Raw genomic sequence first — 23,981 nt, 5'->3', positions numbered from 1 at the left:
CCCCTGCCCCTCCCCTGCCCCTCCCCTAATCTCTGAGGGGATCAAGACAGAGGTAAACAAGCTTTGCTGTGCGCAGGACAATTGTTACTTTGTTATTCCAAGAGCGCTCTGCCTTCTCCCACCCCCAATATACCCCAGTGCCGCTGTTAGGCACTACTCATCCCCGCGGGGCAGGCTGCCACCAGCCCACCCCGCCTGGAACCTTCCTGATTTCTCTGTCCCTCGCGGGGGCTTTGGGGTCCTTCTCACCAGGTCTGCACGTGGGCCCCCTGCCCCCAATCCCTCCCGTTCCGACCTGCCTCTCGCGCACCCGGAGCCCCGACGAGAGGGGGAAGGCAGGGGGTGGGTGCTGCAGCTGGAAGGCTGCGGACGGGCGGCAGTGGAGGGCCAGTCCCCCTGGCTTCGGGTATGGAGCACTGGATGCTGCTGCTACCCAAGTGTGAACCTCGGTTTTCATATTCGTGAAATAGGCTTAAAAACACCTAAGTCCCGAAGCTGCCAGCCTAAGGAGCACGTTTTTGAACGCTGGCTTCACGCTGTCATTTAGCAAGTCATTTCGTCCTCTTGGAGCCTCGGTGGGTAAAATGATCGTGAAAAAAAGCACCGAGGAGTACTTTGAGCTCGAAGGGAGGCCATCTGTGTAAAGGGCTTGGATTATACACCCAGATTCTGTCAATGGATCGATCTCGACTGCACGCCCGTGCTGGGCGCAGGGGAAACAGCGACGCACGGGACAAAACAAGCTTGCAGAACCGCAGGGGGCAGAGAGGCTGTAAACAAGCCAACCGGCTGCACTTGTAGCGGTTCTGTTGCCAATGCCATTCAGACCCCAGTCCGGGATTCCGCGCTCGGGGTGCGAGAGGCCGCTCCCGGGGCGGGGCGGGACCCGGGCGGGGCGGGAGGGGCGGGGCGCCCGGACCTATTAGGTCCCGCGCCGGCAGCCGGGCAGTAGACACGAAGCTTCTCCGGTGGCTCACAGACGCTGCCAGCATCGCCGCCGCCAGGTGAGTGCCCCTGACCCTGCTGCCGCCCGCCGCTCCACCCAGCTCGAGCCCGGCGGTTAGCGCCCAGGCCGCGGCCCGGGTGCCGAGCGGCTGGAAGTGTGGGGACCCGTGCCCAGGTTTTTCCGCCTCAGCAAGTCGCTGGCGAGTCCCTTGTGGGGCGACGTCTCGGGACTCCGGCTCCGAAACATCCCCTTTCTGCCCAGGGCTCCAGGTCCCCGACGGCCGATCGTGCCAGGCGCGGCCCCTGCGGGCCTCAGTCTCCGCGCCTGTGCAATGGGGTGGTTCCTCTGCGTCTCACCGCTATGGCCGGACGCTCCATCGCCCTCGCACCATCCTCGAGGGCGGCTTCCGGGCACCGGACTCCGACCTCTGGGGTCGTGCGGACCCGGCCAGAGCGCAGCGCGGCACCGCCAGCCCACGGCCGCTGCCGCACAGCCCCGGTGCCCTTAAAAGAGGGAAGATGGCGTCGTGCCCGGTGCTGCTGGGACCGGCTCCCAGAGGCGCTGTGCACCTAAGGGCCGAGGAAATGCTTCGTAACGGGACGCCCAGAAAGTCCGGAACAGGAACGTGCACCCGGAGCGGCGCGCAGCCGCCCGCCCACACCTGCCCATGCGCCCTGCACAGGTGCGCCCCGGACTGGTCGCGGGGACTAGAGCCCGGCTGGGGCGTGCGACCTTGTTAGGTAAATTGGGGGTGCGCCCCTGCGGGTGACCCGAGAGGGGTCCCCCCGCCTGCGGGGCGCGGTCACGACAAGGCTTGTGGGGTTCGGAGCTGGTCGTCGTCTGGGCTCTGGCCTCCTAAATGCGATCGCTTTCAAGCCCCTTCATTGTCAGTTTTGCCAGAATGAGCCACTTGTGGGGTAGGACGTGGTTGTTGATGTTGTTGTTGCTCTTACTACTGTAACATTTTTGTTGCTGTTTTAACGCAGTGTTTACTGTGGCCTGGGAGCCCGAGCTTCCCAGGGAGGTTGGTGTCTGCCTCATGTCCCCACATTAGGAGGAGCAGAGTCTGGTGGGCACTAGCGCCGGGAAGTTATTAACATCTGTCCGTCCTTGGGAGCAGGAGGCCTCGTTTTCCAGGTGGAGAAACAAGAGATTTCAGTCACAGGAGGCACAGAAATGCCAGGGTTGTCTAGCTGGAAGCCAAGGACCCTTTATGGAACCCAAGCCAAAACCTCTTTACACTCTCCAGCCCTGTGGCCTCCGAAGGGCTATTCCATCTCTCTGAACCTCAGTTCCTTCTGTTCATTCTGCAAAATGTATTTCTGAGGTTTCTGCCCAGATGAAGAAAGCCCGACTCAAGTTAGTAGCCTCCGTGTAGTTAAGACTTACCCTGATTTCTACTTAATTTGGGCATGTCTTTGGAATAAGTTCTCAGAAATGGCACAGTCTGGGTGTTTTTTTGTTTTGTTTTGTTTTGTTTTTTGAAACAAGAGCTTTGCTTTTGTTGCCCAGGCTGGAGTGCAGGGGCGTGATCTCGGCTCACTGCAACCTCCACTTCCTGGGTTCAAGCCATTCTCCTGCCTTAGCCTCCCTAGTAGCTGGGATTACAGGCGCCCACCACGACACCCAGCTAATTTTTTGTATTTTTAGTAGAGACGGGATTTCACCATGTTGGCCAAGGTAGTCTCGAACTCCTCCTGACCTCAGGCGATCCACCCACCTCAGCCTCCCAAAGTGCTGGGATTACAGATGTGGCCCCATGCCCGGCCCTTTTATTATTATTACTATTATTATTATTATTATCATTATTGTCTTAAGGATATTAAGACTAAAATTCTCACACATTTGACACGTGCCTGTAATCCTAGCACTTTGGGAGGCTGAGGCAGGAGGATTGCTTGAGCTCAGTAGATTGAGACCAGACTGGGTAACATGGTGAAACACTGTCTCTACCAAAAAAAGCAAAAAATTAACTGGGCATGGTGGCATGTGCCTCTGTTCCTAGCTACCCAGGAGGCTGAGTTCAGAGGACTACCTGAGCTTGGAGGGGTTAAGGCTGCAGTGAGCCCTGATCACACCACTGCACTCTAGCCGGGGAGACAGAGTGAGACCCTGTCTCAAAAAAAGGAGCATTAGGCTGGGCATGGTGGCTGACATCTGTAATCCTAGCACTTTGGGAGGCCGAGGGAGATGGATCACCTGAGGTCAGGAGTTGTGCAACTAGCCTGGCCAACATGGCAAAATCAGTCTGTTTTAAAAATGCAAAAATTAGCCAGGCGTGTTGGAGTATGCCTGTAATCCCAGCTACTTGGGAGACTGAGGCAGGAGAACTGCTTGACCCTGGGAGGCGGAGGTTGCACTGAGCTGAGATCATACCACTGCACTCCAGCCTGGGCCACAGAGTGAGACTCTCTGTCAAAGGAAAAAAAAAGCATCAAATGGTAGATCCCCAGTGTCTGTTACAGCTCAGGTACTCTATGGCTAGATAGAGGGGCTGCATACATATTAGTTATTGTAAGTTTTTTTTTATTTGAGACGGAGTTTCACTCTTGTTGCCCAGGCTGGAGTGCAATGGCTGGGAATACATGCGTGAGCCACCTCGCCTGGCTCAAGTTTCTTACACATTTGACTTGCCTGTAATCACAGCACTTTGGGAGGCCAAGGCGGGAGGATTGCTTGAACCCAGGAGGTGGAGATTGCAGTGAGCAGAGATGGCACCACTCACTGCACTCAGCCTGGGCTAACATGAGACTCCATCTCAGAAAAAAAAAAAAAAAATGATATCTTATGCCACAGAGCTGCAAAGAAACCAGAGACTACTAAGAACAGTGTACTTTTTTTTTTTTTTTTTTTTCCCAATTTCTGATCCCGTCTCAAATAAACGGAAGGAGGTAATTGAGGAAGGGCTTGATTGGCCAGTGAGTCTTGAAGCTGACACCACTGCTGGTGGTATTTTCGCCTCTCCCTGGAAAGCATCCTGTTTTTAGTGAACCTATTAAATGTGTAGACAATTGATGGCTTTTTGCTTCCCCTGCTGCAGACTTGGTGGATCCCATGAGATTTTGACTGCCGTCTGTGCTCAGAACAGTTTGAGCAGTACGGAGGAAGTCTCCGCACCAGTCTTTTTTTTTTTTTTTTTTTTTTGAGACGGAGTCTCGCTCTGTCACCCAGGCTGGAGTGCAGTGGCGCAATCTCGGCTCACTGCAAGCTCCGCCTCCCGGGTTCACGCCATTCTCCTGCCTCAGCCTCCCCAGTAGATGGGACTACAGGCGCCCGCCCCTGCGCCCGGCTAATTTTTTCTATTTTTAGTAGAGACGGGGTTTCACCGTGGTCTCGATCTCCTGACCTTGTGATCTGCCCACCTCGGCCTCCCAAAGTGCTGGGATTACAGGCGTGAGCCACCACGCCCGGCCTCCGCACCAGTCTTACTGTTGCGGGTCACCAGGAAGCCAGCAGTGTGTCTGAACTGGACACATGTGATCACTTCCTAGCCTCCCTTTGTCCTGCCACTGGTTGGTTGGGGCTGGTCCCTGGTAGAAACATAGAATGTGAGCAAATCAGTGGCCGGCCCCTAAGTTCCTTGTTGGCCCTGAGGCAGGCAGGAGAGGGGCGGGCACAAAGGGCAGCTGATTTTCCTAGTGTCAATATTAGGATGTGACAATACAAAACACCACTGGGCCTCGCCAGGCCCTGCGTAGTAAACCTGTTTTTCTGGGGGTGGGAGAGAACTTGGCACCTAGTTACCCAGACTGAAAAGCCGTGCAGCAAACAGAGAAAAGCTCACTTGTTTATTTGAGTGAGGGTCCCTGTCGTTTTGGATATTTAAGATCAAGTATTTTTGACCCCCCCCCCAAGATGGCGTCTTGCTCTGTCGCCCAGGCTGGAGTGCAGTGGCGTGATCTCGGCTCACTGCAACCTCTGCCTCCCGGGTTCAGGTGATCCTCCTGCCTCAGCCTCCTGAGTAGCTGGGATTACAGGCACGTGCCACCATGGCAGGCTAATTTTTGTATTTTTAATAGAGATGGGGTTTCACAGTGTTGGCCAGGTTGGTCTCGAACTTCTGACCTTGTGATCTGCATGTATACCCTGCATGCAGCGTTTCACCTCCTTCTCAGGGCTACATCTGCCCATGGGGCTCTCCCTCCTGTCCTTTAACAGAAGGTGATACTGTCTAGTCCAGGGTCTCCCAGCCAGGAACAGCCTGCCGTCGTGAGCCGAGCACTTGATTAACCCCTTTCCTCATCCTCAGGATTTTGCAGTGAACTCTCAAGCCTTTCTCTGGCTGTCCGCATCCTCTCACCTGCTTTCACTGGGTCCTTGCTCTGTGCTGGGGCCATGCGGGTTCCCGGCCGGCTGGGTCAGACACATAGGTAAACATTTAATGAGACCTTGATGGGCTGAGTGCCCAATCCAGGTCTGTTTACCCAAGGTGCTGGGACAACACAGATGAGGAGCAGTTAATTCTGTCCAGGGGAGGGTGGGGAGGAAGTGACTTGCGCCTGAGCCCCAAGGAATGAGAGAGTCCCCTGTGCCTGCCTGGGGAATGATGGTAGCAGAGGGGGGATGTAAAGGAGGAGTTGGGGTGCAAAAGGGCTGGGGCGCAAGTTCATAGGGGAGACCCAAACACCGTGAAGCGGAGCCCAGGGGCGGCACCTGCCTCTCAAGCCTCAGGGTCCGGCCCAGGGTGAACAGTCTTCATATTCTTCAGCCTCAGCATTTCAGAACTTGTTTTCTTTATTTTATTGTTTTTGAGATGGTGCCTTGCTCCCGTCGTGCAGGCTGCAGTGCAGTGGCGTGATCTCGGCTCACTGCAACCTCCACCTCCTGGGTTCAAGTGATTCTCCTTCCTCAGCCTCCCTAGTAGCTGGGATTACAGGCACACGCCACAACGCCTAATTTTTGTATTTTTAGTAGAGATGAGGTTTTGCCATATTGGCCAAGATGGTTGCGAACTCCTGACCTCAGCCTCCCAAAGTGCTAGGATTACAGGCGTGAGCCACCGTGCCTGGCCTAATTTTTATTTTTGAGTGAGTCTTGCTCTGTCTCCCAGGTTGGAGTGCAGTGGCACGATCCCGGCTCACTGCAAACTCTGCCTCTCAGGTTTAAGTGATTCTCCTGCCTTAGTCTCCTGAGTAGCTGGGACTACAGGTACCTGCCACCAGCCACCACGCCTGGCTAACTTTTGTATTTTTAGTAGAGACATTGTTTCACCATGTTGACCAGGGGGGTCTTGAACTCCTGACCTTAGTTGATCCATCTGCCTTGGCCTCCCAAAGTGCTGGGATTAGAGGAGGGAGCCACCGCACCCCAGCCCAGAACTTGTTTTAAATATGAACTTTTGAAACTTAACAACTGTAGACCCAGGTGGTGGCTTGGCATTCTCTGCTTCCTTCATGGTGATAAAAAGTCACAGGCTTCCCCTTTTTGGGGTCATTTCAAAATCAGTCAGGAGAATTATTAGTCTGTTACACTTCCTCTACGGTTAGGATTATTTTTATAGGTGTTCGAACAGGAAAGGACATAGATTAAAATCTCTCTCCCCTGACTTTTTGATACAGGGTCTCACTCTGTCGCCCAGGCTGGAGTGCAGTGGCGCAATCACAGCTCACTGCAGCCTCAACCTCCTGGGCTCAAATGATCCTCTCACCTTGTCCTCTTAAAGTGCTGGGAGCCTCCAAAAGGCTGAGCTGTGAGGTTGGGTAGGTTACATGTATTAAATGCATTTTTTTTTTTTTTTTGGAGACAGTTTTGTTCTTGTCACCCAGGCTAAAGTATAATGGCACAATCTCGGCTCACTACAACCTCTGCCTCCCAGGTTCAAGCGATTCTTCTGCCTCAGCCTCCCAAGTAGCTGGGATTACAGGCACCCGCCACCACAGCCAGCTATTTTTGTATTTTTAGTAGAGATGGGGTTTCACCATGTTGGCCAGGCTGGTCTCGAACTCCTGACCTTGGATGATCCACCCGCTTGGCTTCCCAAAGTGCTGGGATTACAGGTGTGAGCCACCGTGCCTGGCCTTAAATGCATTTTGGAGTGAGCCATCACACCTGGCTTCCCCTAACTCTAGTCTTAGAAATGAAGAATTAGGGCTGGGCGCGGTGGCTCACGCCTGTAATCCCAGCACTTTGGGAGGCCGAGACGGGCGGATCACGAGGTCAGGAGATCAAGACCATCCTGGCTAACACGGTGAAACCCCGTCTCTACTAAAAAAATACAAAAAACTAGCCGGGCGAGGTGGCGGGCGCCTGTAGTCCCAGCTATTCGGGAGGCTGAGGCGGGAGAATGGCGTAAACCCGGGAGGCGGAGCTTGCAGTGAGCTGAGATCTGGCCACTGCACTCCAGCCTGGGCGACAGAGCGAGACTCCATCTCAAAAAAAAAAAAAAGAAAAGAAAAGAAAAGAAATGAAGAATTAGGGGCCCAGAGAGGCTAAGGAATTCTTCCAAAGCCCCATGGCCAACGTGGCCCAGGCCCAGGGGTTCAGCAGCCAAGTGCCCCTTGTCAGAGCCAGGCTCCCCAAGAGCCCTGACTCTGTCTGGGGCTGTACCAGATGGGGTGGGGTGTGCGTGGGAGGGAGTGGGGTTTGCTTTCTTGATAAGAGAGAAACTGACATGAAACCAAACATCTGGACCATCTCTACAGTATGCCAGGCAAAACGGGAACAGGCCTGTTTGTCACTCGGCACATCTGCATCCCTGTGCAGGGCCCTGAGGGGCCACTGGGTGGGGGAAGCATGATCTGAAAGTAGGCCCTGTGTCCTGCCTCTGGGTGATGCCTTGTTTCCGAAGGGTTTCAGGGTTTTGTTTTGTTTTTGTTTTTGAGGTGCAGTCTCACTCTATTTCCCAGGCTGGAGTGCAGTGGTGCCATCTCGGCTCACTGCAGCCTCCGCCTCCCGGGTTCCAGCGATTCTCCCACCTCAGCCTCCAGAGTAACTAGGATTACAGGCGCTTGCCACCACGCCCGGCTAATTTTTTGTATTTTTAGTAGAGATGGGGTTTCACCATGTTAGCCAGGCTGGTCTCGAACTCCTGACCTGAAGTGATCCGCCCACCTCGGCCTCCCAAAGTGCTGGGATTACAGGCGTGAGCCACCGCGCCCAGCCAAGCGTTTCAGGGTTTGAAGTCTCATGTAGGCCTCAGTGTCACTCCTGTGGTTGTCCCTGCGAGCGCATCAGAGAGGTGCCATGACCAGGATCACATGGTCCCCTCTCAGTGGGGGTTGGGGTAAGGGATAGTATGTTTAATTATGTAAGTAATTACAGACTCATTGTCAAGTTCAAAGTAATGGATACAAGCTAGGTCTGCTAGGTGAAGTGGCTCACGCCTGTAATCCCAGCACTTTGGGAGGCCGAGGTGGGTGGATCACCTGAGGTTGGGAGTTTGAGACCAGCCTGAGCAACACGATGAAACCCCATCTTTACTAAAAATACAAAATTAGCCAGGTGTGGTGGCGCCTGCCTGTAATCCCAGGTACTTGGCAGTTGAGGTGGAAGGATCACCTGAGCCCAGGGAGGTGGAGACTGCAGTGAGCCATGTTCATGCCACCACACTCCAGCCTAGGTGACAGAGAGACCCTGTCCCAAAATGATAATTCTCCATATTGGGCCTCCCACAGGGGGATCTTGGGGGTGCTGCAGCTCAGGGTGACTCCCATCTTGTCACTAGCCAGGTGACCCCTTCATTCTGGAGCCTGAGCTCCCGAAGCCCCAGGTGGGGGTGCCCTTTCAGATGCCCCTTTTCAATTTCAAAGGCTCTGATTCTAGATCTTGTAGCCGGATGCGGCCCTGGCACCCGGCTTCAGTTTCCACTGTGAAGGACGGAGGTCTCCCAGGCCCAGCCCAGGCGGCCAAGCCCATCCTGGAATCAGAACACACTGAGCACATTGTGTAGGGTGGCACCTTTTTATCCAAGTTACTAGCTACACATCAGTGTTTAAAGAGAAAAAAGTGACCTTTCATTTTTTTTTTTCTTGAAACTTGAGGAAACAAGATTCATTCTACTGATTTTTTTTTTAGAACTAAATGCATGTCTGCAGCGCGGTAGAGGGTGTCTTTTTTCATGCTCTGTGGGGAAAGTGTGCTGCTTTTTGGAGATGGACTGGAATGTCTGGTTTCTGTCCCTGGGCCCAGCGGCTACGCCTGTTTTCTGTAGAAGGTGCCGTAGTGAGACCCAGGGCCACTCCTTCCTATCACTGTCACAAGGTTGTGATAGTGTATACTTTGAGCTAAAGGGCTCTTTGCGAGCCTCCAAAAAATAACAACTCATATTTATTGAGCATTCACTCATGAGTACTCTACCTGATTTAGCTCATTTAATCTTCACAGCAACCCCAGGAGGTAGATTTTACTGAGGAGGAAACTGAGACGCAGAGAAGCTAGCTGCTTCCCCAAGAGTAGCCCATGTATGAGTGAAGCTGTGCAGGCTGGCCCCAGAGCCCAAGCCCCTACCCCTGCCGTGCTGACGTTTCAGGGATGACTGTGTCAAGGGCCCCGATCCCCTTTACTCTACTGGCAGGAAAGGAGAGAGTGCTTCCCTTACACTGTCACCCTTACGACTTTTTTTTTTTTTGAGATGGAGTCTCACTCTGTCGCCCAGGCTGGAGTGCAGTGGTGATCTCGGCTCACTGCAGCCCCCGCCTCCCGGGTTCAAACAATTCTCCTGCCTCAGCCTCCCGAGTAGCTGGGACTACGGGTGCATGCTACCACGCCCGGCTATTTTTTTGTATTTTTTTAGTAGAGACGGGGTTTCACCGTGTTAGCCAGGATGGTGTCAATGTCCTGACCTCGTGATCTGCCCATCTTGGCCTCCCAAAGTGCTGGGATTACAGGCATGAACCACTGTGCCCGGCCTCTTACAACTTTACTGTACAGATGTCCCCCAACTTTGATTTGATCCGGTTGAGGATTCTTCACTGTAGAGTAGTGCAAGCATGGCACACAATCGGTTGAAACCACGCTTTGAATACCCACCTGCACATCCATATTCTGCTCTTCACTGTCAGAGACGGAGGCTGCAGTGAGCTGAGATCGCGCCACTGCACTCCAGCCTGGGCGACCGAGCGAGGCTCCCTCTTGAAGAAATAAAAAAAAAAGGAAATTCCTTTCTTTCTTCCCTCTCCCCTTTGGTGCTCCTCCCCTCTCCTCCCTTCTCTAAATCTCCCTGCCTTCCCTCTTTTTTCCTAGCTAATTCTCCATCACTTATGGGAAGCGCATCGACCCACCCTCCCAAACTGAGCAGTTTTGGACCCGTGCAAGTTCCTAACAGCGGGCTCTGGAGCCTGGGCTTCCCCAGTCAGGTGGTGAGAGAGTCATGATGTAGGGCATTGTGTACTTTGAGCTTCTTGAAATATAGCCTGGGCAATGTAAAACCCAAAATATTAGCCGGGAGTGGTGGCATGCGCCTGCAGTCCTAGCTACTTGGGAGACTGATGTGGGAGGATCACCTGAGCCTGGGAGGTGGAGACTGCTGTGAGCCATGACCTTGCCACTGTACTCCAGGCTGAGTGACAAAGCAAGACTCTGTCTCAAAAAAAAAAAAAAAAAAAAGAAAAAATATACCTTGAAGAAAAACATCAAACAGCTCCATTTCATGTATATATATATATATATATATATATATGTTTTGTTTTTTTTTTTTTTTTTTGAGATGGAGTTTTTTGCTGTTGTCGCCCAGGTTGGAGTGTAATGGTGCGGTCTCGGCTCACTGCAAACTCCTCCTCCCAGGTTTAAGCGATGTTCCTGCCTCAGCTGCCCGAGTAGCTGGATTACAGGCGCGCACCCCACACCTGGCTAATTTTTTTTGAAACGGGGTAGAGACGGGGTTTCACCATGTTAGTCAGGCTGGTCTTGAACTCCTGACCTCGTGATCTGCCCGCCTTGGCCTCCCAAAGTGCTGGGATTATAGGCATGAGCCGCGGCGCCTGGCCCATTTCATATATTTTTAAAATTTTTATTGTCAAGTTATTTTTAGAGGGGGGGTCTCGCCATATTGGCCAGGCTGGTCTTGAACTGGGCTCGTGCGACCTGCCCGCCTCAGCCTCCTGAAGGGCTGTGATGACAGCACAGCGGTGTCTGCAGATCTCTGGCTTCAATTTTTCAGGGCTGCCAGGTCCACGCAGGGGTGTATGTGGGATGCATCCCTAGAAATCAAAGGTCATGTGCGTGTGTGACTGGTGGATGCTGATTGTCACACTACCCTCCAGAAAGGCAGCAACATGTGCAGTCCACTGTGGCGTCCTGAGCTGTGAGTGGCCTCTGATCTCCTCCCTTCTAAGGCTGTTGATTTGTTAACCAGCTTTTATGGAGCCCCTGCTAGGTGGCGGGAAATGGGCAGTAGCGTATCTTTTCATCCTATCAGCAGCCCTGGAGGCCCCGCTGTTTCTGCAAGGCTCAGAGGTGAGCTGGTTGTTCTGCCTCACACAGCAGGGGCTGAGCAGGGGGTGGAACTGAGGTCCAGCCTGGCTGCAGGCTCAGGGCATTTCCTGCTGGGTTGCACTGGAGTTGTGTGTGCTCTAAGGGCTTTGCGTCACCCCACCCTCATGGTCCAGGGCCAGGCTGTGACTGGGAGGGTTGCAGGTGGAAGACTAGACCAGGGTTTTCTAGCTGGGCCCACTCAGCCGGCCCTCCCTGTGACCCCAGCGTGGCCCCTGACCCTCTTGGTTTGCCTGCCTGTGAAACGGGAAGTGTCAGATCTCACCTGCCTGGCTTTGACAGGACTGGGTGAGATCATGAGAGTCTGAGGGTCCCTACCGGGAGTTCGACCCCACCCTCAGGTCCAGCCCCACCCACCTCTGCCCCCAACCCCTGCCCTGACACTCCTGCAGCCTCAGCCCTTGAACACCTGCTGAGGACTGTGCAGGACACATCTCTGCTTGCTCGTGCTTCTGCGCAACCCGGGAGGGGCTTGGGAGGTAGATGGCGTTTCCCCATCTTCCAGATGAGCCACGGGCGAGCTGTGGAGTGCAGAGCTGTTCACCAAATGCAGGCTGCTCTGCCCAGAACCTGCCCTCCCTCCCACTCTGAGCCCTGCAGGTACCCTCAAGGCCGTGGGTGTGGCGCGCTCTTCTGCACACGAGATTTGCATCCTAACCTCTTAGGGTAAAACAGGGCTTCTGACTGGCGCCTGGTGTTTCCACTGTGAATGTGTAGGAGGCAAAGTGTGGGCTGTAGCCTGGGTGGGGACACACGGCTAGGTGTGTCTTCCTTCACCAAAGAAGGGTTTCAACTACTCATTTGCAAGTTTGCTGGAAAAAAAAGATAATAAAAATCAGTCCAGTTTCCTGGATCTGCAGCTGCAGTGACCTCACAGGGGGCCCTCTGGGAATAGATTGCCTCCATGTCTTCAGTCAACAAACGTATGTCTGCTCTATGCCAGGCCTTGGGCTGAGAACCAGAAACTGGTAAGAGCAGCAGCTCCCCTCTTAGGGGTTTACTCTGTGCCGGATCATTTCATCCCCACAATAGTCCTGTGCAATAGGTGTTACTAGTATCTCCATTCTAATTTTTTTTTTTTTTTCCTGAGATGGAGTCTTGCCCTGTTGCCCAGCCTGGAGTGCAGTGACGCAATCTTAGCTCACTGCAACATCCGCCTCCCGGGTTCAAGCAGTTCTCCTGTCTCAGCCTCCCGAGTAGCTGGGATTACAGGTGCCCGCCACCATGCCCAGCTAATTTTTGTAGTTTTAGCAGAGACGGGGTTTCACAATGTTGACCAGACTGGTCTTGAACTCCTAACCTCATGATCTGCCCGCCTTGGCCTCCCAAAGTGCTGGGACTACAGGCAGAGCCATCTTTATTTTAGAATTAAGGAAACAGAGGTCAGCTAACTTGCCCAGGGACACCCAACAGCCCAGTTGCAGAGCCCACACTCCAGCCCGCCACAGGTACGAAACTGAGCAGCAGCTAGTGTGGTCAGCTGGAGCCAGAGGGGAGCAGAGACACGCAGACTCTGAGGGTCCAATAAGGTGATGCCTGAATCGGCCAGGCTCATACTCATAATCTCCGTACTTTGGCAGGCCCAGGTGGGAGTTGAAGCCAGGAGTTCCGAGACAAGCCTGGGCAACAAAGCAAGACCCTATCTCTACAACAATTATATAAAAATTAGCCATGTGCATGGTACATACCTGTCCAGTTACCCTGGAGGCTGAGGTGGGAGGATTGCCTGAGCCCAGGAGTTTGAGGCTTTGGTGAGCCATGATCAGGCCACTGCACTCCAGCCTGGGCAAAAGAGTGAGACCCTATATGTGAAAAAGATAATAATAAAATTTAATTTTTATAAAAGGGCCAATAGGCATAGGCATGGGCCAGTCTGAGGTTGGCTGGTGAGCTCTGCACATTTGAAGACTTGGAGGCATGGCAGGACCAGGCACCATCCGTGGAAAGCGTACTTATCTTGAGTGTGGTTAGGGCGGGAATCAAGATTGGGGTGGCAGGGCCACAGGGGGAGGGCCTGTTAGTGGATGTGGCACAACCCCCCCAGTTTTTTTTTTTTTTTTTTTGAGACAAGTCTCGCTCTGTTGCCCAGGCTGGAGTGCAATGTCGCGATCTCGGCTCACTGCAACTTTCACCTTCCAGATTCAAGTGATTCTCCTGCCTCAGCCTCCCGAGTAGCTGGGATTACAGGCGAGCACCACCACACCTGGCTAATTTTTGTATTTTTAGTGGAGATGGCGTTTCACCACGTTAGGCAGGCTAGTCTCAAACTCCTAAGCTCAGGTGATCCACCTGCCTCCACCTCTCAAAGTGCTGGGATTACAGGCGTGAGCTGCACCGACCAGGCCAGGTCTAGGGAGCCGAACAGAGCAGTGACAGGGTCGGGGTTGAGGCTGCCACCTTGAGATTAGGTTGGAGAGAGCTCCACTGAAGGCTGGAGACCAGTAAGGCATTCAGCGCAGGTGCCAGGTAAGAGCTGATCAGGACTGGGCCTCCCTTGGGCTGGTGGGGTGGCCAGGAGAGACCACAGCTGTAAGGACCCTCCTGGGCAGGCCCCCCACCCTCCAATCCCTGGCTCAACCCTGAGTTTTCCCATGCAGATCTGGGCCCCAAGGCCAGCCTTGGCCCGGTTGGTGATGGGATCTTCGCCATTCATATCAAGCCAATCTTGGGGCCTGGGCCTAGAGGCCGGAGGTTAAAGGCTCAGATTAGGTCACTTCTTTGATGTGGTAGAGGGTAATGGGTATTTAATGAGTTAATCCAAAGTGCTGTAATCCCAGTACTTTGGGAGGCTGAGGTGGGCGGATCACTTGAGGTCAGGAGTTGAGACCAGCCTGGCCAACATGTCGAAACCCCGTCTGTACTAAAAATAGAAAAATTAGCGTGGCGTGGTGGCGCGCGCCTGTAGTCCCAGGTACTTGGGAGTCTGAGGCAGAGAATCACTTGAACCTGGGAGGTGGAGGTTGCAGCTGAGCTGAGATAGCACCGTTGCACTCCAGCCTGGACAACAGAGTGAGACTGTCTCAAAAAACAAACAAACAAACAAAAAAACCCACTACCACCAACAAAAACACAATAGATGGGGAAACCAAGGCTGGGGCAGGAAGGATTGGGTTAGGGTATTAATCTAAGGTGAGACGTGGTCCTGGGTCTACTCAGATGGGGAGGTTGGCGGGGTGGGGAGCTTGAAAGGGTCTTGAAGGCAGAGCGTGGGTGACTGACTCCTCAGGTAGGCCCGGCCTGCTCTCTGCTGTAGACCCTGGACAGCGTAGCCCACTCTGGTGGCTAGGGGCTTCTTCCTATCTGGCGCCTGAGGATTCTGGGAATGCCTGCTGGGTAAGGGGGCTGTTGGGACAGTGGCTCAAGGCAAGGCTCCGTGCAGCTCACAGCGCAGCTCAACAGTGAGCTGAGGTTCCACTGTCGTTCTCACTTTGCGGGGCGTGGAGGTACCGGGGTCTCCACGGGAGCACAGAGCAGGAGACTGCCTTTTCGAGGGGTAGGGAAAGGGGGGAAAAGCAAACAAGGGCTGGAGCTGCTTTCCTAGGGAAATGCCATTTGCATAGACACCCAAGGCAGCCGGAAGTTCTGGACACAGTTCTTTTAATGCCACCTTAACACGCACAGTGCTGGCAGTCTATACAATGTAAAACATCCCATCTGTGAAATTTTATTTTTTCTTCTTGAGTCAGAATCTAGCTCTGCCTCCCAGATTCAAGTTGGGATTCCAGGCATGCGCCACCACACCTGGCTCATTTTGTATTTTTATTAGAGGCGGGGTTTTACCATGTTGGCCAGGCTGGTCTCAAACTCCTGACCTCAGGTGACCCACCCACCTCAGCCTCTCAAAGTGCTGGGATTACAGGCGTGAGCCACCGCACCCAGCCCATCCATCTCCCTTGAATACTGAAAGCAAGTTGTGATCACATACTTGTGCCTAGGCCTGTGGGAGGGCGGCCCTGTGGGTCCTGCCTGCTGTCAGTTCTCCCTCGTGTGGGGGGCAGGGAGACTTGGAGCTCTGTCCCTTCTTGGCTCAGTCACGAACTTCTCTAAGCCTCAGTGTCCTGTGTGAACAAACAGTTCAGTGAGATAGTGGGAGGGCAGAGTGTTCTATCAGCAGGCATGGGGAATTGAAAATTAAGAACACCCAGGGTATTATGGTAAGAAAATAATGAGTTGAAGCATAAAGGTAATGGTTAGTGCCAGCTTCCTCCCAGCGTGCCAGGCCCTGTTCAAAGTACATGAAGGAGTTCCTTATTTCATCTTCCCAATAGCCCAGGGCAGGGCTCTCAGACCATGAAACCCATTTCACAGATGAAGAAACTGACACACTGGTGCTAACTGCCAGAGCTGGGCTTTGAACTAGGCCATTAGATTCCCATGCCACAGTCATCGTCATTATCATCGTCTAGATCGAAGACTGTTTGGTACACTGTGGGGTAAATGTGGGGTACATGATAGTGAATTGGGTCGCAGAACCCTTCTCTGCCATCAGGATGAAACATTTATTGACGTGGGAATTCGCAGTGATCACAGTTAGGAAGGCCTTTGGTGGCAAAGAATAAGAAACTCAATGAATGGCGATGAGGACACATTTGGGTTCATTTTTCTTACAAACAGTTGGAGGAGGCAGCTCGGCAACACCCTGAGGCCTGGGCGCTCTGCCTCCCCACTCTGCTCTTGCTGGCCAGCCGCTGCAGCTCCATCTTTGAAGGGGCTGCCCTGGCTGTGTCAGCTCCCTGGCATCCAACTCCTGCCTCCAGCCTCTGAGCCCTCATTGACCAGAACTGGGTTACACGGTTGCCACCAGCTGCAAGGGATGCTGGGAAGCTGAGGGAGAGGAGGGCCGCGGTTGGCTTAGATGAATGACGATGCAGGACCACCCCGAAGAAAACTGGGGTTCTATCAGCAAGGAGCCAGGTGGAATGGATATTGGAGAGGTAAATAGCGTTTGCCAGTAAAGAAGACTGTAAAACACTGTGTATGGGGTGATCCCATTTGTGAAGAAGGATGTGTGATGCGCACATGTGTTTAGGAAAAACACTAGAAGAATTAGCGATGGTCTCACTGGGAATGGGGATTGTGATACGTTTTTCTCAGGCTGCTTCTCTACCTGTCTTCTCAAGAGAAATAGCAGACACCAAAGAACAGGTGTGGCCTTCTGTTAAGTGGTGCAGAGGAATTGCCTTGCCTGTGCAGCCTCGCCTCTGTCCCCTGTGCTGACAGCAGGTGCCTGGGTTTTCTTGAGGTCTGGTGTCAGAGAACTTCTAATATTTATTTATACTCTGATGTTGTTTCACAAAGAAGAAAAAGGCTGGGCACGGTTAGTTCACGTCTGTAATCCCAGCACTTTGGGAGGCCGAGGTGGGTTGCATCACTTTGAGGTCAGGGGTTCAAGACCAGCCTGGCCAACATGGTGAAACCCCCGTCTTTACTAAAAACACAAAATAATTAGCCAGGCGTAGTGGTGCATGCCTATAGTCCCAGCTACGCAGGAGGCTGAGGCAGGAGAATCGCTTGAACCCAGGAGGCAGAGATTGCAGTGAGCCAAGATTGTGTCACTGCGCTCCAGCCTGGGGGACAGAGCAAGGCTCAGTATCCAAAAACAAAGAAAGAAAGAAAGGGCCCTTATGAATCATCTTCAAGTCCCTCCCTTCCAAGAACAGAGATGCTGGGCGATTTGCCCAGAGGCACACAGCATGTAGCGGGATTCATGCCTGCAGGAGCTGGGGCTGGGGGATATTGTCAGCTTTAGCGGATCAAAAGAGCGGGTGAGTAGGGCTATGCAATCTGGCGGTTACCCTGTGAGAGAGCCCCCAGACTGCTCAGTTCTGAGGGGTCCAGCCATATGCTGTCTTTTTGCCCCAAAGGAGAAATGTCTGGAGTAAGACCCATCTCCAGAGACACCTTGATGGAGACCCTCCTGTATGAGCAGCTCCTGGAACCCCTAACCATGGAGGTTCTTGGTGTCACTGACCCTGAAGAGGACCTGGACCCTATGGAGGACTTCGATCCTTTGGAGTGTATGGAGGACAGGTAGGTCCCCATGGCCTGCCCCACCCCATGCCTGAGAGTGACTTCAGGGGGGGGCCGGATGAGCAGAGCTTCTGTGACTGGGGGAGCACTGCAGATGCCCCCCAGGCCGGGCCCCTGAAAGGAAGATTACCCAGATGTGGGCATGGAGGCTTCTGCCCTGGGATTGGCTTCGCTTTGCTGTCCCCTCTCCCCTGACACCAGCTCACAGACCCCTGGACAGCCACCATGTTCACAGTCCCAAGATGGACCTGGGGCCACTGGCTGTCAAAATGGCACAGTGTTTGGGCCTCAGGGAGCTAGACAGGCCAGGCCCTTATTGACCTGCTGAGTATATCAAGGCCTCTTGAAGGAGGTGGCTCTGTTGCCAGAAAGGGGACCCGATCCAGATCCCAAAAGAGGGTTCTTGGATCTCAAGCAAGAAAGAATTTGGGCCACATGCAGTGGCTCGCACCTGTAATCCCAGCACTTTGGGAGGCTGAGGCAGGTGAATCACTTGAGGTCAGGAGTTCTAGACCAGCCTGGTCAACATGGCAAAACCCCATCTCTACTAAAAATACAAAAAGTAGCTGGGGCTGGGCGTGGTGGCTCACACCTATAATCCCAGCAGTTTGGGAGACTGAGTCGGACGGATCACGAGGTCAGGAGATCGAGACCATCCTGGCTAACATGGTGAAACCCTGTCTCTACTAAAAAATACAAACAATTAGCCGGGCGTGGTGGCAGGCGCCTGTAGTCCCAGCTACTGGGGAGGCTGAGGCAGGAGAATGGCGTGAACCTGGGAGGCGGAGCTTGCAGTGAGCCGAGATTGTACCAATGCACCTCCAGCCTGGGCAGCAGAGCGAGACTGCATCTCAAAAAAAAAAAAAAAAAAAAGTAGCTTGGCCTGGTGGCACATGTCTGTAGTCCCAGCTAGTCGAGAGGCTGAGGCAGGAGAATATCTTGAACCCAGGAGGCAGAGGTTGCAGTGACCCAAGATTGCACCAATGTACTCCAGCCTGGACAACAGAGTGAGACTCCATCTCAAAAAAAGAAAAGCTGCTCTATAGGCAGAGCAGGTGCATGTGCTGCTCGACTGAATATGCTTATAGTTGTTTATTGATTATATGCTAAACAAGGGGTGGATTATTCAGGAGTTTCCGGGTAAGGGGTGGGCAGTTCCCGGAACTGAGGATTCCTCCTCCTTTTAGACCATAGAGGGCAACTTCCTGACGTTGCCGTGGCATTTGTAAACTCGTGGCACTGGTGGGAGTGACTCCTAGCATGCTAATAGAGTTGGTGCACAGTGAATAGCGAGGATGACTGGAGGTCACTTTTGTGGCCATCTTGGCTTTGGTGGACTTTGGCTGGCATCTTTGCTGAATCCTGTTTCATCAGCAGGGTCTTTGTAACCTGTATCTTATGCTGACTTCCTATCTCATCCTGTGACTGTGACTTAGAATTCCTAGCCTCCTGGGAATGCAACCCAGTAGGTCTCAGCCTTTTGTTACCCAGCCACTATTCAAGATGGAGCTGCTCTGGTTCAGTTGCCTCTGACGGCTCTCATTTTAGAAAACCAGAACCGGGCTGGGCGCTATGGCTGATGCCTGTAATCCCAGCACTTTGGGAGGCTGAGGTGGGTGGATCACCTGAGGTTGGGAGTTCGAGACCAGCCTGGCCAACATGGTGAAATCCCATCTCTACTAAAAATACAAAAATTACCCGGGTATGGGGGTCGGGCGCCAATAGTCCCAGCTACTTAGGAGGCTGAGGCAGGAAAGTCACTTGAACCCGGGAGGCGGAGGTTGTACTGAGCCCTGAGATTGCACCACCGCACTCCAGCCTGGACAACAGAGTGAGACTCCATCTCACAAAGAGAGAAGAAGAAAAGAAAGAGAAAGAAAACCAGAACCTATGGAAGAGGCTGAGGAGGCCATGCAGTTCCTGGCCCCAGCTTCAAAGAATTACTGAGGCATGAAGGGATCTTCCTAGGACTGACAAGGCCCCTGGAGGCAAAAGGATTTGCCTGGGGTTTCAGGGGCCAAGGTCCAGTAGGACCTGACCCTTGCACTCTGCCAGCTGCTCCCAGCTATGTCCAGGCACACCCGGCCTTCCCAGCGGCAGGAAGGACACGCACTTCTTTTCTTTTTTTTGAGACGGAGTCTCTGTCGCCCAGGCTGGAGTGCAGTGGCGCGATCTCTGCTCGCCACAAGCTCCGCCTCTCTGGTTCCCGCCATTCTCCTGCCTCAGCCTCCTGAGTAGCTGGGACTACAGGTGCCCGCCACTACATCCGGCTAATTTTTTGTACTTTTAGTAGAGATGGGGTTTCATCATGTTAGCCAGATGGTCTCGATCTCCTGACCTCGTGATCTGCCTGCCTCGGCCTCCCAAAAGGTGCCGGGATTACAGGCGTGAGCCACCACACCCGGCCGCCCGGCTAATTTTTATTTGGTATTTTTAGTAGAGACGGGGTTTCACCATGTTGGCCAGGCTGGTCTTGAACTCCTGACCTCAGGCAATCCACTCACCTTGGCCCCACAAAGTGTTGGGATTACAGGCGTGAGCCACCACGCCCGGCCAAGACTGGCACTTTCATTCTTCCCCTGGTACAGATGAGGGATGTGAAGGCCCAGGAGCAGCTGACCTCAGTAGTTTCTACCCTGAGCCTGGAAGAGAATGATCAGGCCTGACCTGAGCTGTTGCTTTCTGCTGGGGAATCCTGGCTTTGATGTGGCGCTTCCCACAGGCCAGGGACCAGCTCCAGGTTCCACAGGATTCTTTTCTGCTGTCAGCCTCAGGATTTTTAGTCATTAAGGTCCTGGACACGGATTGGGCTGGCTGGGATTTTAGAACTGGAGGGACTTGTCCATTAATGGACAAGGATGGATGGACAGTGTTTTCCATCCTGGGGCAGTGTTTGCCTGAGGTTCCCCAGGGTGACAGGAGGTAGGACCACAGCCCCCAACCCTGATTGCCAGCCCACCCCTGTACACCTCCCACCTGCATCCCCTTCAAGTAGGGAGCGTAGGCCCAGGGCATTAGCAGGTCAGGTGGGTGGGGCCAGGGCCCTGGCCCGGCCTCAGCTCAGGGCCCCTAGGAGTCCCACCTCCCTGGGAATTCCTCCGCTGTAGTCACTGGGATGGAATGCACACAGGTCCCTGGTGGAGGTCCAGACCAGCAAGCTGGGAGGGTGGGGAGTGTCTCAGTCTTTTTGTGGGAGTGGATGTGGATGGGGTGTAGGATCAAGGATGTGGCTTAGTTGGGGGGGCCACCAGGGGCTTCTTAGTCCCCCCATTCTGAGAGTGGTGGTGCCAACAAGGCTGGTTTCAGGATTGGGAACCAGGACACAGGTCTTAGAGCCCCCTCACCTCCCACAAAGGAAGGTAAGCTGCAACCCCTGTGGGAAGCCAGCCTCAGCCATCCAGGGCGCTCAGCACTCCCCAGACCTGCCTGTTCCCCTTGTCCACCGTTTCCACCAAAGCCCACAGGTGGGCCTGCCCCAGGATTCTTCAGGGAAGTTCAGAGACCGAGTTCTGGATGTTCAGGCATCCCTGGGTGCACGGGCAGGCTGCCTCAGGAGACTCACCTGCTGCTGACGCTAGTGGGCAGTCACGGGCACAAGAAGGCCTGGGACTCACCACGCAGGCAGTGCTGCTCCCTGGTGTCTCTGGCACCTCTGGGGCCACCCACGGATGGGACCTCGCGGGTATCTCTGAATCCAAGTGGGAGCTGGAGGAGGGATGCAGGGAGGCCCGCTCAATGCCTGCCCCGAATCTGACACCATCTTTTATCCTCTGGGCCACTCCCAGCCACACACAATCCATTGGCTGGGTGGGTCCAGGTACATGTGGCTTCCACAGCACAGCCACACCCCGACTCCTATGTGTGCTCCCTGCAGTGACATGTTGGCCCTGCGGCTGGCCTGCATCGGGGACGAGATGGATGTGAGCCTCAGGGCCCCGCGCCTGGCCCAGCTCTCTGAGGTGGCCATGCACAGGTAACCGGCCTGTGCCCTGCCCAGGCCTCTATACCTGGGGAGGGGCCCTGGGCGGTGGGTAAAGGCCCTGAGTGCAGCATAGGGCTGGGCCCTGAGGAAGCCCTGTGGGGAATGTATCCTGACACTCTGGGGCTGTACTGAAACCCTTTGCTGCTTCCCGCACCTCCCTGGGAGCCCCCAGCTCCTGGCACTGGCCCCCTGCCACCTGTCCCTGGCATTCCTGGGCAACAGACAAAGCAGAGCCCAGGGCCCTTCTCTCGCCATCCTCATCAAGCCCAGATGGTACATTTCCACCATGGTCTTTAAAGGAGGTGCAATGTAAGCTCGGATCCTAGACCCTGAGGGCTGGGCCTCTCAGCTAGTCTCCGGTGGGGGAACAGAGTGGGCAGTGGCTTGCCAGGGCCCTGTAGAATGGGGGTTTATTTTCTATGTGGCCAGCTCCGGAAGACAGGGACACTGGCAGGCGGCTGGCTGGGGAAGGAAGCAGGAAATCAGAATGAATTTCACCACAAACAGGCCCCTGCAGGTGAAGGTGCCCATGGAAAGGGCCCCGCGTGGCTGTGGGGTGGGAGGGCACAGGCCCCTGCTCCCCACAGCTGTGATGGTGTCATCTAAGTACAGGCTGTCCCTACCTGTTCCTGCAGTAATGGCTTTGTCCCCCCATCCTCTTTGTCTGTAGCCTGGGTCTGGCTTTCATCTACGACCAGATGGACGACATCAGGGATGTTCTTAGAAGTTTCATGGATGGTTTCACCACCCTTAGGGAGAACATAATGAGGTTCTGGAGATCCCCGAATCCCAGGTCCTGGGTAAGAGCCTTAGAGATTCCTGACCCTGATTTGCTCTGCGGCCAGTGGGGGCTGTCAGAGCTGCTCCTCAGGGCGCCACAGTCCCCATCACTCCCTGTCATCTGCTGTGTCATCATTGTCCACATCCGCCTGGTCCCATAGGCTTCTGAGTTTGGGATTCCTGGTTATGAGTGCACAAACCAGTGCGTGGTCCTGGGTCTCCCTCTGGCCCGAGAGCCTTCACCTGGCAGACAGGATTCTCGTCTCCTCGCCAGGGCAGAGGCCTCCCTGAGCAGCCGTCCTGGCAGCCTGGTGCCACTCTGCACTGCCCACCACCAGGGCAGCTAACCGCCCTGACCTGTGTCCACCCTTTGCCTGTGTCCCACAGACTGGCAGCCGCTGGCCTCTTTGGCCATGTCCTCAGGGCCACTTTCCCCCTCTCCTGAACTCCTTCCTTCTCTGGTTCCCTCGAGCTGCTTCCCAGTCCCCACCTCCCTGGGCTTCCCCTTGGAACTCTGCTGTCACCCCGTCTGGCCTCATTGCTGGGGCCTGCTCCGAGCCTGACTCCTCTGTTTTGCTCCCGCAGGTGTCCCGTGAACAGGTGCTGCTGGTGCTGCTGCTGCTGCTGGCACTGCTGCTGGCGCTGCTCAGCGGGGGCCTGCACCTGCTGCTCAAGTGAGGCCCCAGCGGCTCAGGGCAGGGCTGGCCCCACCCCTGTGACCACTGCCCTGGAGGTGGCGGCCTGCTGCTGTTGTCTTTTTAACTGTTTTCTCATTATGCCTTTTTATATTTAAACTCTGAGATAGTGCTGGAACACTGCTGAGGTTTTATACTCAGGTTTTTTGTGTTTTTTTAAATTCCAGTTTTCGTTTTTTCTAAGAGATGAATTCCTATGGCTCCGAACTTGTTGCCGGTTAACTGTGGCTTGTGCCCAGGAAGAGCCATTCACTCCTGCCCCCGCCCACACGGCAGTTAGCAGGGGGAGTGCTGGCCACACCCCTGTGTGACGTGTGATGCCCTTGGCAAAGAATCTACCGGAATAGATTCCAAGGAGCAGGAGTGCTCAATAAAATGTTGGTTTCCAACAGACTCTGGTCCTCTCTGGGGGTTGGCAGTACCTGCACAGGCTTCCTCTTGCCCCAGGGAGGCGCACCGTGTTGGTGGGGAGGGCAGGGCCTGTGTGTTCCTAATCAGATCCTTCCCTGCAGCCGGGGACCACAAATGCCGTCTTGGTTTGGCCCGACGGTTTGCCTTCTCCCTTGTCCTGGTCTGTGGCGTAAAATCCACTGTTGGGGGTTACTTCCTTTGGGCTTTCAGTTCCTGTTTAGGGGATGCCTGTCTCTCCCTGCACAGACTTCCCGCCAGAAGGACGCAGCCGTGGCTGTTCTACCAGAACAGAGCCCCTCACTCTCTGGCACACAGTAGGCACTCAATACATATGTCTTGGGTATGTCAACAAATGTGGGACTCTGTTTCCCAGCTGTCAAGTGAGGGGGTGAACAAAACTGCCAAGGCCAATTGGGTTCTACAACCTTTCAGATTTGTGACCAAGGAGCCCTGGGGGGCAGGCTGGCGGTGGAGGAGGGGCTCCCCTAGCACTGACCCAACTTGAGGCCACACCAGCATGTCCCCAGCATCCACAGAGCAGTGCAGCCTGCAGCAGCCAGTACGCCCCTTCCCACTGAGAGGGCACACCCGCCCATGGTGCAGGGCTGGCAGAGGCGGGGCCAGGCTTCCAGCTTCCCCACACACCAGCCCCGTGGCATCATCCTTCCCAACATCCAAACGTTTTTCCAAGGGGGAGAAATGGACTGGG

General features: G+C 54.4%; 2 protein-coding genes across 3 annotated transcripts in view; one reads left to right on the top strand and one right to left on the bottom strand.

Moving 5' to 3' along the window:
* TTLL12 (tubulin tyrosine ligase like 12) overlaps window positions 1–23,981 on the bottom strand; it is a 233,898-nt gene that overhangs the window by 152,247 nt on the left and 57,670 nt on the right. The window lies entirely within an intron of this gene.
* BIK (BCL2 interacting killer) lies at window positions 951–23,252 on the top strand. 2 transcript variants are annotated; one of them, XM_005567076.4, is made up of 5 exons: window positions 951–1,004; window positions 17,239–17,404; window positions 21,279–21,377; window positions 22,057–22,186; window positions 22,752–23,252. In XM_005567076.4, the coding sequence occupies exons 2-5, from the start codon at window positions 17,244–17,246 to the stop codon at window positions 22,842–22,844; spliced, it is 483 nt and encodes a 160-aa protein (XP_005567133.2). In that variant the 5' UTR covers window positions 951–1,004; window positions 17,239–17,243; the 3' UTR covers window positions 22,845–23,252. The 2 variants fall into 2 exon arrangements, with proteins under 2 accessions (XP_005567133.2, XP_073859704.1); XM_074003603.1 differs by lacking the exon at window positions 21,279–21,377.

The sequence above is a fragment of the Macaca fascicularis genome, chromosome 10 (genome assembly GCF_037993035.2).
Source record: "Macaca fascicularis isolate 582-1 chromosome 10, T2T-MFA8v1.1".
Lineage (NCBI taxonomy): Eukaryota > Metazoa > Chordata > Mammalia > Primates > Cercopithecidae > Macaca > Macaca fascicularis.
Note: the sequence above shows the minus strand (reverse complement) of the source record. Positions and strands in the feature narration are given on the sequence as shown.